This window comes from Pinus tabuliformis, chromosome 4_1 (assembly GCF_031772625.1).
Source record: "Pinus tabuliformis cultivar Carrire ecotype Pingquan chromosome 4_1, CPIR1, whole genome shotgun sequence".
Taxonomy (NCBI): Eukaryota; Viridiplantae; Streptophyta; class Pinopsida; order Pinales; family Pinaceae; genus Pinus; species Pinus tabuliformis.
The window spans coordinates 867,733,786-867,748,468 of record NC_142303.1 but is presented as its reverse complement, the minus strand read 5'-3'; the positions used below and the strand labels follow the sequence as shown (position 1 = coordinate 867,748,468).

The following is a 14,683-nucleotide window of genomic DNA, read 5'->3' as shown; positions in this document are numbered from 1 at the left end:
AAATCACACTTGTTGCATTTTATTGATCTCAAGGGTTACATATTTATAGTATTTAGATCAATGACAATGGCACATCTAGATAGCTATTACAACTCACACATAGGAAACTGACTACTTCTGAATTGACACCTCGGGACTCACAATGACAACTCACACATTACATGGAAGCATTACCTCCAACACCCTCCTTTAATGCTTACATGTAGAAAATATAAAAAACCAACTTTACAACAATAAATAAATCTTTGTGAGATTTATGTGATATGGTCATCCTCAACACCCACATCCACTCTCGAATTTCGCAAACACCGCTCTTTCAGCACCACATCATCGAGCTATCACTTGACCTCCATTTAAAACGTAACTGCCTCTGACCATCGTTGTTGAACTTTGCAGAATTGACGCTTCTCAACCTCCCGTAGCGCAACTCATTAGTCTTGATACTAAACCATCCTATGGAAATCCCACCATCTGCGAATCCACAGCCCTCCGTAGCCTTCACCAGTTATCTAGGATAACATTCTAGATACGAAATGTCTTCAACTGACAATTCTACAACTTGACCTTGCGTAAAATAACCTATACTATGCTCCTAGAGCACAACGAGCCACGTTAATCTATTCAATAATTGGCTTGTTCTTTGTGGTTATGCATCATTTAACTTTTACATAATATAATAACATGCTACTAGTTATACTCACACGACAAAATAATTCTTCAACCAATAAAATTAAAACACCACTAAAAACAAACTAATATATTCTCTCCACACCAAATAATGTCAATACCCATTGACATCCATAAGAAAACAAACACAAGGTTAAGAAGTCCAACAAATGTCCAAGAAAGTGTTTCATATGAAATAATTCCATGAAGATTCATCATCTTGGATGTTTAAAGACAAATATGAAGTGGCTTCGACATGTAATTGACCCACAATAAGCCATACGAGACATACTTTTCGATGGCTTTACAATGTCGAAATCTAGTTGGACCCAAACATAAATCCACACTCATTGAGATAGCTCTAGGGAAATTGCCATTGAGAAGGTCCAATGAATTCATCATGTTCCAGAAATTCCATGAGAGGAATCACCCTACAAGAAGCTCTTACCGTCATTAGACACAATGACCATTTCTTCCATCTAAATGAATTGTCCATTATTGATACACCACATCTTCTCCACGTATCATTCACTGCTCATTGAAGAACAATTTCAATATTTTCTATCATCGCTGTCCAGATTTACACATTGAAGAATTCACAGCACAGGAGAAGTGATACTTCAGTGGAATTCATCATGAACTCCTCAGATTCACCCTTATCAACACACTTGCCCACAATTCCATCACAAATCTGGGTTTCTCCTTTAGCAGAATCGAACACCGGATCATCAAACATATCACTTGACTTCCATTAAAATGAAACAAGGGATGAGGTTCTGTGATGCTCACAGGAATGAGTCTTATGCCATCAGGTCTCATCTTCAGCATTTCACACATCTGACCAGAGAGCATGGTTTGGCATCGAATGAGCAAAGCCACCCATTTGTTATGAACACAATCACATTGCAGCAGAAGAAACACAACAACAAATCCCTTCAGATATCAAATTGTTTGAAGCAGCATATGGAATCTTTGACAAAATCTTTTTCTTCAAAGACTCACAATGGATATACTCATTACTTCAACAAGCATTCAACATATAAATCTATAAAAACCAACACAACCAATCTAGCTCAAATATACGGTGAATAGATTTACAAACAAAAATAATATAATTTACTCACACAACACAATCTCCTACCCTATTTATTTACAGAAATAAAATTCAGGATTTTCTCACATTTTCCTGGCCCTCCCTTGAGGGAGACAAGCTAGAACTGGCTCTCATACCATGTTAGAAATCTGAAAGAGAGTGAGAGAGATTGTATATACAACACAAATCATACTCGTTGTCTTTTATTGATCTCAAGAGTTACATATTTATAGTATCTAGATCATTGACAATGGCACATCTAGATAGCTATTACAACTCACACATAGGAAACTGAATACTTCTAGATTGACACCTCGGGACTCACAATGAGAACTCACACATTACATGGAAGCATTACTTCCAACAAATACCAACATAAATCCACTTTAAGTACTGATCTAACATGAGCTTTATCATATTTCTTTAGTGTAAAATCTAATTTACTATTTTTCAATGTTTAAATTGTATTTTTGGATGCCAAATAGAGTATATATAGGACCAAATAAATGTTTTAACCATAAAACTTTATTTTTTTGTGATATATACACAATTTTTTTTTAATTATATATAATATATAATTAATTGACATTAAAATATTTTACATAACATATCAAGAGATTTTATCATACAAATTAAAATGGTTTTTTTATCATTAATATATGTTTTAAGTATATCTCAGTATTAATTTGTATTAAAATATTTCATGATAACCCACATTGAATATATTTTTATACAACATCAAAATATTTTATGTTAACATTTTTTTTTTCTATATATAGACATATATGAAATTAATTAATGAATATTTTCAAATAGTTTATTTTAATATTTTTGGAAAGTATAAGATTTAAAATTCTTACTCACAATTTTTTACTTCCAATTACTTTATAACATATTCATTTTTCTTATTATAGCTCATATTATTTTTCAATTTAGAACATAATTTAGACTTACACATCACCCTCATAGTGCATTGTAGAATGAGTCTCTCGCATCAAACATTATTTTTAAATTTAGAACATAATTTTAATTTTTAATTTTATTTTAAAGAGTAACGAACGCAGGGACAAACTTACACATCCCTCATACTAGATTTGTAGAATAAGCCTCTCGACTCATACTAGACGTTAGAATAAGCCTCTTGGCTCACTATGAATATTTCCAGAAAACAAATCTCAACCACCCATTAACCCAATTACAATATTTCAATATAGAACATTAGACACAAATATTTAGAAAAATATAAAGAGCTCTCCAAAGAAAAGCATGATGCGCTTCGTACCCATTGATCAAATTTGAAGGTTTGTGCTTAATTTCATTTGGAAGGGCATATATTCATCTAACCATTCAAGGATGAAAGGTTCTAAAAAAAAAATCATTTCTACTAAAAAGTATATATTAAATAAAGCCTTCATAAAACAAATTCCATAATGAAATAGTGTCCTTCTAAATATTTAAAATCTTAAAATTTTCAGGAGTAGCTACATTAAAATAGTATAAAATATCAATATAAATAGTAAATAAGAAAGACAAATTCTAAAAATTCCATTAAAAAAATGGTAAACATATGTTTTTTCTATTCATTCGATGATATTTGGACTTACATAATTGAAAATATAAATCTATTTTCCCAATGGAAATGACTTTATAGTTTTTATTTATTTCCATACATCATAAGTAGCATTCCAATCTACATCATTTAGAGCATGAGGTGCACTTAGAGATAGAAACATTAACATACCTAGTGTCTCTAATGAAAGTATTTATCTGTCATCATTTTTTATCTTGTTTAATTTTCAGAAGCTGCTTCCACACACTTATGCAGTTGTTGGGATAACGAGAATAGCTTGTCATAATTACATCAATTATGGAAATCCTTCAACCCATTCAAGTTCATCTCAATATCGGTCTCATGCCATACATATTCCTTTTAGTGTATGATTTACAAATAGTACAAATGAATTCATCCACCAAACATCTACCAGTATCCATAATAGATGATTCCCCAATGCTAAATTTTTCACATAAACATTTCAACTATCTTTTTGTTGGAGAGTCTATGTAATTCACTTCTTTATAGTAATGTTGAGAAGTGAAAAACTTAGCCACATTAAATACATGTAAATCTATGAATCTCCTATTCAAAGATTTAATCACCTTTATAACAAAACATTTTCCAAAAAAAATATAATCGTATAGTAGCCTCGATCTTTTCATATTTGGAAAATTTTCGAACCTCAATGGAAGTAAATGTACCACACCTATGATATCTGCAAATTAAAGGGTTCCTCTTGTTGGAAAATCGATATAGATGGCAGTTAAATGATTTTCCTTATCCATGACATTAACTTGTGATGTTTTTCATTATTAGTATTATGTCTTTTAATTATATTTTCTATTCATGAATATTAATGCCAAGCAACAAATAGAAGAACACAATATATATGCATGGTGCCAAGGAAAAACCCACCTTAAGGGGAGAACTCGGTCACAAATTCTCCCTTCATTAGATTCAAGATGAGATGACCAAGACCCTTACAACTCATACTAGAGACTATCTCCATCCATCAAGTCAACCTTGCTATGCTTCAATTCCATTTCTCCTGTAGCAGTGAATCTTCTTCATACTTGACCTTGAAGAGATCACCTTCTCCAACCAATCTGAGTTGCTTCATGTATTGCTGTGATGCCACTTTTCTTCTACAATGGTACCGAGACCATTTCCTTGAAGTCCTTTGAACACAACACACTGTGATATCTGAGCTTTTCTTTGCAAAGACCCTGAAACATTCATCTGAACTTCTCTGTGATCACTGAATAGAAACTCTCCTGAAATCCGATCTTATAATCTGTAATTCTATGTGAGCCTCTGTGTGATCACCAAAAATGTATCTTTGAAATTTGGGAGCTTTGAGATGGTGTAATGTGAAGATCCATGGCTGGTATATATAGTGGTTTCCCCATGTAAATAAGCCTACATGACATTGTGAATAATTGTGTCATAATTATTGAGCCAACATGCATATTCGTTCATTTTTGTAGGCTAACATGTGATCTCCTTATGGAATTCGCCTTGATGGAGATCCTTTCTACAACAAGGAGACTTCAATAGATGGAGGAGTCTTTACAAATTTATTTTGACAATAACCTAAAGCCTATAATGGAGGCTTGACCTATACATTTGAACCAAGCATGAAACCCATGGTTTAATAAGTCAAATCCAGCTAATAATAAAAATTATTTTCACTTTGTTTTGATAAGTACATTACAAGTTGACTCAAATAGATTAAATGAAGACCAAACCTAGTTACATTTTCCAACACTCCTTCTTAAATAGGGAGTTATTAATGATATACAAATATAATGGAAGATCTCAACTATATGAACCACGAAGAAATTTTAGGCACCACTATGCCATGGACTAGATTACTGAAGAGGGCAATCTATCCATTGCTCTCTCAATAATTTAGGCACCACAATGCCACAGACTAGATTCCTGACCAGGTAAATCTATCCAAGTGGGAATGAGGTGGACTCAAGCTTTCAGCCCATCCAGCTATAATCAGGCTTACATGCTAACCACCAACCCAAAAATCTAGGTGTGTATCCAAAAAAATAGCTCTATAACAACCACCACATTTTCCAACTTCGAGACCTAGACATCAACACAAACTATCAGCTGGATGTCTTCCTAGGAAATGCTTCACTCACAAAGCCTCAACAGTCCTAGATCTAGCAGATCAAGTATGACCAGTATCTCCTAATCAAACTAGTTGGTAGCTAGCATGCTATCAAAACCTTCAAGAGATTCACGTGTACAAACACAACCCCAATCAATAATATACTTTCACATGTGCATAATCGAATACAAACCTTCAAGGTCTTCTAGACAACTTGATGTTTCTTCTCAACTTTTCATAGTAGGACTATCCACCTAATATTTGACAGAATATTCCTTATTCATACACTTTCCTTTTCCTACTTCATATGCAACAACATATTATTCAATAGGATCTTGCTTTCCTTCTTTCAACAACACCTCAAAATGAATTCTCCAATTTCCTTCTCTCAGTCATGGCCTTCATTAAACTTATGACTGTTAGTCCTGCTTTAGTGCATGAAACATGAAGTAGAGAACCATATTTGTCACTCCCTCTTAATCAGAGAGGATATAATCATTATTGTACAAGAAATATTCTCAACCATCCTCTTATCCTAGGGAGATTTCATCCATTCAAGCTCCCCCTTAACCTAGGGATACTTCATCTAGACTCCCTCTTAACTTAGGGAGTGCTACTTATTATTTATGAAATTGGAGAATATTTCATGGCTTCCATCCTTATTATCAGATTCATTCATATATCATGCTTATCACATCAATTTTTCTTACGATCATCTTCACTAATTTGAAGATGATGTACTTGCACAACTTAGATAGCAAGTACACCCAAAATTATAGAAGCATGAAGTTAACCATATCAAAAACTTATAACAACAGAAGCATTTGGAATTTATATATATCAGATGCCAAAACTTAATTATATCCAAGAGACACATATCTTCAACATATTGCTAGGGACTTTGTCATAAACCCTAGACTACATCATAACAACTTTCATTACATCTAGGGTTTCAATGTTTCTTCCAAAGGTATGGCATAGCATACTAGAACATATAGAAAACCCTAGAAACAATTCAAACAAATATATATCTACAAAGAATCTAAAAACTTTTAAAAAATCATATGTTAGACTTCTCGCCAGGGTTTCATACAAATCCTAGATTTCCTACAAAAGAATCAATCAAAACCAATCACCACTTAGTCATTAACATGACCAACTTCCATTAGGGTTAGTTGCAAACCCTATATTTTCAATCAATCATCAATCCAAACCAAAACTCATATACAAATATCAAATTATCACATTGTCATCATACATTAGATATTTTTACTTCTACTAAGGTTTAACTCCAAAACCCTATAATACTATCATCCTAGAAAGACAACCTTTGACTAGGGCTTAGATCCAAACCCTAGGATCCATGACCAACAACAAAAGGGTCAACTCATACATCTAGGAATTCATCATCATGCATAGGAACATCACATGTCAGAAAACATTAATATATTAGACATATCCCATCCTAGAATAGTCTAGGATTTCAACCAAATGGACACATACCTAGGGTTTCATTCCTAGGACTTTATAACTCAGGTTTTTCTTATAGACCGAGATAAACCCTAAGAATCTAGGGTTTCATAAGATAGCAAAGCAAACCCTACAATACCAAAACTTCAAAGGTTCAAGATCTCAGACAAACATCACTCAACCCTAACAAGTTAAGATTTCATGATCATACTGAAATCCCAAACATGACATCATCAATAAGAACATCAAATAGAATTTCACAATAATCCTAAACAGATTATGGTTTCACACATTGTCAGCATATCCTTAGGTTAGGGTTTTCTAAAGAACTAGTCCAGGGTTCTTTAAATTCAATTAAGAATATGAGTGGGTGGGGTAGCTTTATTGAGAGATGAATCACCCTAAACAAGAATCTCTATGATTCAAGATAGCTAGACATAATGATGTTAGTAATGTAATGCAAACTTCAAAAAATAAGATAAAGAGAATTTTATAAGATATATAGACATACATGGAGATGTTTCTTGACCTCTATACATGTAATACATTCTTTCAAACAAAAACATGTGATACCATGACTTCATTTCTCAAGTTAGATCTCTTACATAACCATGGAGGATAGACATAATGATGTTGGTAATGCAATGCAAACTTCAAAAAATAAGATAAAGATAATTTTATAAGATATATAGACATACTTGGAGATGTTTCTTGACTTCTATACCTGTAATTCATGCTTTCAAGCAAAACATGTGATACCATGACTTCATTTCTCAAGTTAGATCTCTTACGTAACCATGGAGGACAAAATCTTATGAAAATTTATTCCTTCTTTTAATCAAGGATTTTTTCTTGGAATCCTAGATTACTTGTAGATCCTAGAGGGAGAGGACTGAGATTCTAATATGTTATCTAGAGAGTACACTCTTTAGTCTAGACTAGATATCAACAAGGATCATATGAACCATTAATCATTAGATATATTGAAAATCTAAGAACTCATGAACATGCGTACCTTGTGTTTACATACCTCTAATTTTATCATACTTGTTGAAGGTGTATCTTGTTGAGTGCGAAGTACTTACTTGATTTTATTAAGTTGGTACCTTGTGCTCTATATAGGATAGATTTTAGATTCCCTTCAAACTTAATACTTCTTGTAAATACCTTATATCATTGGTGGATTTCCAAAGGTATCTATTGTGAGACCCCTTTTCTTCAATGAATTATAGATCGGATGAACTACTTCACTCTATATATCATTGCTTCAATATTATCGTGATTCAACCATAATGAGCATGAATTCTTCTTCATGATTGTGACTTCACCTATCTTTGAAGATGTTTTGTCATTAAGCACTTTTTGCAAGAACCAAACTTCCTTGTTGAGGTGTATCACTGAGATCTTCTTTCTGAACTAGCATTGAGATCTTCTTACAATTATGAACCCTTTATCATGTGTTTGTACCGAAGTAGTGAATGCATTGAGACTATGTTACTATACTCAGATCATGTCATTGTGGTATTGCCTATGCCATTTCTGAAATACATAGTGAAGTTATATCTTTATTGTGACTTCACTGAAATGTCAATATTGATCCTTCTAGATTGTGTCTTCACCGAAAATGTTACGAATCCATTCTGAAAAGATGTGAACTTGTTATATCCTCGAAATTGTCTTTGTTATTTTTCACTATTACTTATATACATTTTATAGTGAAGTCACTCCTTTGAGTATTCTCAAAAAATGATCCAACTTATTTCTCCTTCATTCTTTAACATGCTCACTGTAATATTATTAGCCAAGAAATTCCCTTCTTCAAGCTGCTTTGACCATGACCAAGGCTTTGATTCCATGTTGGAAAATCGATATAGATGGTAGTTAAATGATTTTCCTTATCTATGACATTAACTTGTGATATTTTTCATTATTAGTATTATGTCTTTTAATTATATTTTCTAATCATCAAGATTAATGCCAAGAAACAAATAGAAGAACACAAGATATAGGCATACTGCCAAGGAAAAACCCCCCTCGAGGGGAAAACCTAGTCACAAATTCTTCCTTCATTAGATTCAAGATGAGACGACCAAGACCCTTACAACTCAGACTAGAGACTGTCTCCATCCATCAAGCCAACCTTGTTATGCTTCAATTCCATTGCCCCTATAGCAGTCAATCTTCTTCATACTTGACCTTGAAGAGATCACCTTCTGCAGCCAATCTGAGCTCCTTCATGTATTACTGTGGTGTCACTTTTCTTCTACAATGGCACCGATACCTTTTTCTTTAAGTCATCCAAACACAACACACTATGATATCTGAATTATCTCTGCAAAGACCCCGAAACATTCATCTGAACTTCTCTGTGATCACTGAATAGAAAACCTTTTGAAATCTGAACTTGTAATCTGTGATTCTATGTGAGCTTATGTGTGATCGCTGAAAATGTATCTCTGAAATTTGCGAGCTCTGAGATGGTGTAATGCGAAGATCCGAGGATGGTATATATATAGTGGTTGCCCCACGTAAATAGGTCGACATGACATTGTGAACAATTGTGCCATAATTATTGAGCCACCATGGATATTCTTTCATTTCTGTAGGCCGACATGTGATCTCCTTATGGAATTTGACTTGATGGAGATCCTTTTAACAACAAGGAGACTTGAATGAATGGAGGAGGATTTACAAATTTATCTTTTCAATAACCTAAAGCCTACAATGGAGGCTTGACGTATACATTTGACCCAAGCAGGAAACCCATGGTTAAATAAGTCAAATCAAATTAATAATAAAATTATTTTCACTTTATTTTGATAAGTACGTTACAAGTTGATTCAAATACATTGAATGAATACAGAACCTAGTTACATTTTCCAACACCTATTTATGATTTAACTAAAAAAGAAGAAATGTGCACTGCACCTACACCAAAAATGCTTCCCAAAAATCATTTATGAAGCATGCCAATAGAAATATTTAAAGTAGTTTTGATATATGTAATATCAATATGATCCTCTTTGAAATTTCGATTCAATTTATTTAATTAAATGAGCATGTCTGCTAGTAGATGGATGCGAAATTGCACTTGAAATATTCTTGCCAACTCATATAATTTTTCTCTCCTAACTCCTGATCCTTTAACAAAGAATGCATGAGTTTAACAAGTATTTCCATGACCTTTCCTTTAGAGAGCCACCTAATTTGATGAATGTGTAAGACCACTAACTTATTTATTTGAAATTTATACATTAGCTCTCTCAATTTTCAATATCTTTTAATTGATTTCCCAAGCCATGAGTAAAATTTGTCTCAAAATTTGTTAATATATTGCAACTTTGGATAAAATGAGATGAAGCTTCATTGGTTGTTAATGCTACCATATGAGCTATGGAATGTATAACTAATAAATGAGGAGAATACAAAGATTTGAATACCCATCATGGAAGATGCACCATTTGAACCAAAACCAACAAACTTCATCAAATATAAATCCATTTATGCTATAAAATAGTTCTCACTAGGTCATACATATATTGAGCTATTCCATCATTTATTTGAAAAAAACATATAAACTATGTTAAACATTGACCTCTTCCTCCATTCATCAAATATGTTAAACATTGACCTCTTCCTCCATTCATCAAATATGTAATATAAACAATCAATTGGTGTTCCATAATTTGATTAGTGCTTTCATCAACTCAAATTGAGTAAACTGGGCTATGTAAAATCTCCTTTTTTAGTTTGTTCCAAAATACCACTTTAACAACTTGAAGAAACTATTTTCTTGGTGTGGTATTTGCGTATATAGAATATTCATCTCTCAAAAGCACCCATGGAGTGAATTTATACATATTCAAGTCACATATTGACTTATACATTTATAAAGATAAACCATGTATAGCAACACAATACATGTTTTCAATCACTGATATAATTTTCTCCTTCTCAGCATCTAGCATTATTTCTACATGTTTAGTGATTGGAATATTGCTTTGTTTTCTTTTTCCCTCCAAAAGTTGTAAAAAACAATTATGAGATTTTCATTTTGCATGGGCACTTAAACCACTAAATTGAAGAATGGTAGTTCCCTCTTTTGCAAATGGAGTCTCAACTTTAAGTTTAACACATCAAGAACATTTTATCCTTTCATTACTGTCACAATATTTTACAACGTAAGCCCATGGAAATCTTGTATTTCATTTAGATTTCAATATTATTTTATGTTTCTTTGATCGTTTTTTCTCTTTCAACAAGCTCTACACTATTTGATTCATCATATTCATGTATTCATGTAGATGAGCATCAACTTTATTTTGAATATTACATGGTTGATTAGAATGTTGTGCAAGGCCAAATGATTCAACAATTGACAATTTCCTTTTATCCTTCTTAGGAAGACCAATACGAGACATTTTTCAAGATTTACACCTATTAAATAAATAACAACAATAGAATACGTAAATACATAAATTAAAAATCCCTTAGGAATATTGAGATAGACAAAATTCAACATTTAACAAGATGCCATAAGATTTGACTATATATTTCTTGATAGGTAATTCATTACTTTGTTGAATTATGTTTTAAAACATTCAAGGAAACATGTAGATTTATGACAGAGAAAAACACTTCATGAAAAGTGGTACTTGGACAAGAAATCTGTACGGATTTAAGGAACGAAGAAAAACAAGGAAGAGTTTAAATGAGAGTGGTATAGTTGTCGAGTCCAATACCCTCACTATAAGATAGATATTCTTTTCATAGTTGATAGATTCATATAATTATGACAATAAAAATTTCCACCATTAACAATGTAGAAAACAACTCCAACACCCATGTCTAGGATGGAAGGATGGCAAGCATTTGCATTCACGGTATCTAGCCACAATGTTGATTTCCTAGGGTGTGGATTCTATGGTGGCCAAGATATATTGTGTGGCCATGAAGGTTGTCATTACTTCAAGGACTGTTGCATTAAAGAATCCATAGAATGAAAAACCAAATGCTAATGAATATATGAGGAGGATAATGAAGAATACCTTATAGTCTAGGGTTGAAGATAATTTTCCTTGTGTGGATGATGCGCTGCAATTCAAATGAAAATGGAAAAAATGTATGTAGGGAAAGAGCACTAAAGATGCGCTGCAATTCAAATGAAAATGGAAAAAATGTATGTAGGGAAAGAGCGCTAAAAGACAATCGGCCAAGAACACGTGCAAAATTGTTGAATAGATATTCAATGTGCTCAGCCACCCTACACTAAGTGTAATAGTACCATAAAAATTGCATATTTTTATTGTTGAGGTTACATCATGTTGGGTATGTTGAGAGCGTGAAGCAACTATCCTCAAACCACAACATAACTATTAAATCTTACACTTCAAAATTATTTACCTGTTATTAAAAATATTTCCCTTCTTTTGAAATATAGAAATTTAATCTAGCGTTTATAATTTAGCGGTGATTTTGATATTTTAATTTTTTTTCGAACCAACTAGAACCAGACCGTCATTAATTGCAGTTGACTCTTTAATCTAGCGTTTATAATTTAGCGGTGATTTTGATATTTTAATTTTTTTTCGAACCAACTACAACCAGACCGTCATTAATTGCAGTTGACTCGTACCCGCCCCTTTCGGAAGAATGGACGGCACAATGTCAGGTATTTATTCGGGACCTGGTTGCGTGTCACTGTGCTTTGTCAACCGTACCTCCAACATTGGTTGCCGGTCCCTGAAAGGCGTTGTCACGATTCTTTTAGCACCAGCCATAATAGTGAAGGTTCGACCACCGATTTCAGAGAACAGCTTGTACTCGTTTACTTCTCGCAACAAGTTGGACTTTCCGGTTCATTGGATGAACCCTAAGAATGATGAACAATACTTTCACCACTCTTAAGCCTCTGTAGCTGAAGGCCCGTGAGATAAGCACTGTTCACAGGTTCCGGGGTCGATCCTCATCTGCTACTGGTGATAGAATAGTAGACGGAAACCGCGATGAAGCGCCGACTGGAATCATCAATATGTTGGACCAGGAATGGAGAGGAGGCGGAGGCCGACGACATCAATCCCATTCCGAAGAGACCCTGCACGGGCAGAGACGGCGACAGTTTCGAAGAATTCCTCGCTGTGCTGAAACGAATCAAGGCTACGCGCAGGTACTCTCTCAGTACTCGTAATGACCTCAATCGCCAAGAACCCGCACTAAAATGTACCAAAACCGTTGCGTCCAACGCGTTCTGGCGCCCATCTTTCGAGTGGGAGGATTTCTCAAACCACGGGAAAACCCGCAACGTCTAGCCCGACTTATCCGCCGTGAAGTCCGGAGATGGGCGTGTCGAGGAGGAAGAAGTTGTCCATCACGCGAGTAACAATCTGAAACGGAAGGCCAGTGCGAATCCCGGCCTCGAAGGCCTGGATCTCAATAGTTTACCGGCGGAGTTGCCGCTATTTCAGTAGGTATCAGGTTTTGTCGGATAGAAGTACCACGGCGGGCCAATATCTTACCAAGGCCAAATCTCCTCAACCTGCGCAGGCAGATCTAGAATCTCGTAAGTAGACTCTATTTTACATCTAATTCATAAAACTTGTCTACACCCTATAAACATTTTGAAATCTTGCCCATTTCTGTTTCTATCTTTAGAATTGGAGAAATCATGTATTCGTATAAAGTTCTTCTTCCTTTAGAATAATGGAAAGAAATCTCAAGTCAGCCTGCAAAATCATCCAAAATTTAATTCAGTGAAGGATAAAGATATAGAAAAGTCCTCATCTACAAATTTCGTTTTGGACTTCTAGCACATGAGTCAACGCCAATATCTATCCATTTCTGCAACAATTCTTAACCGTTTTCCCCGGTCGTTCCAGAGATTATGGCCGTTGTCTGGATCGAGATGTCACAGTCGCCGTGGATTGAAAGAAATATGATGTTTGCAGTGTAATGAAAAGAATAATGATGTGTGCTTGTTATCTAGTTTATATAGAATGTTTATTTATATTCCAGAATTTTTATCCTCGAAATGGTTGGTTTCCATCCGTCAAGATCCGAATCATCGAGTGTTTGGCGTGAGCATTATATTATGGTAATTTCGATTCAATTATTTTTAACAATTTCTTACACATATCAATTTTGTGGACAGTTGTAGATCAATATTTTATTGCCGTTGTAGATCTATATTTTCCGAAGAGTAGAAGATCTATGTTACTTGGGCAACCGGTCGATAGTCGAGTGTGTTAGATTATGTTGTATGTTAAAGCTCGACACAACTGATTCCGATTCCGTAATGTATAATAGATGTGTAATGAATGTATGAGTAGAAGTGTTCTGTTTGGACTGTAGGGTTACATAAGAACCTGTCTCTCTGTATCTTCTGCATCATTTTGACTGATGTACTTCCTTTTGTTTGATCGGACTATCTACGAGAACGGATGACCTTTTGTATGGCTTTCCTTTCTCAATGCACATCATCGATATTGAGGGTATTTGAGTTTATAAAATCACATCATCGATATTGACTGTATTTGAGTTTATAAAATCAGGTGACATAAGCGATTAAACGACTGACCTAAAAATAGAGTGATAGAGTAGCGTTGAAGGAAGAAATAGAGTGATAGAGTAGGGTTGAAGGAAGAAATTAAAGAGGAGTGGAGAAAGAAAGATAGGCCACAAAGATACACGATTTTCTGAGATATTACTGTAAAAGAAACTCCACCTTGTCTTAAACAACAGTACGATCACTGATAAAATCGTAGATATTCATGTTATG

The 14,683-nt window shown here is 34.0% G+C and overlaps 1 protein-coding gene across 1 annotated transcript; it reads left to right on the top strand.

Moving 5' to 3' along the window:
• The first annotated feature begins 12,885 nt into the window (after positions 1-12,885).
• LOC149178948 (uncharacterized) lies at positions 12,886-13,914 on the top strand. The gene has a single exon (XM_089423757.1). The coding sequence runs from the start codon at positions 12,915-12,917 to the stop codon at positions 13,215-13,217; it is 303 nt and encodes a 100-aa protein (XP_089279883.1). The 5' UTR covers positions 12,886-12,914; the 3' UTR covers positions 13,218-13,914.
• Positions 13,915-14,683: the final 769 nt, after the last annotated feature.

Coding starts and splice junctions, on each gene's coding strand:
- LOC149178948 (XM_089423757.1), top strand. CDS start 12,915: ATGAAGCGCCGACTGGAATCATCAATATGTTGGACCAGGAATGGAGAG.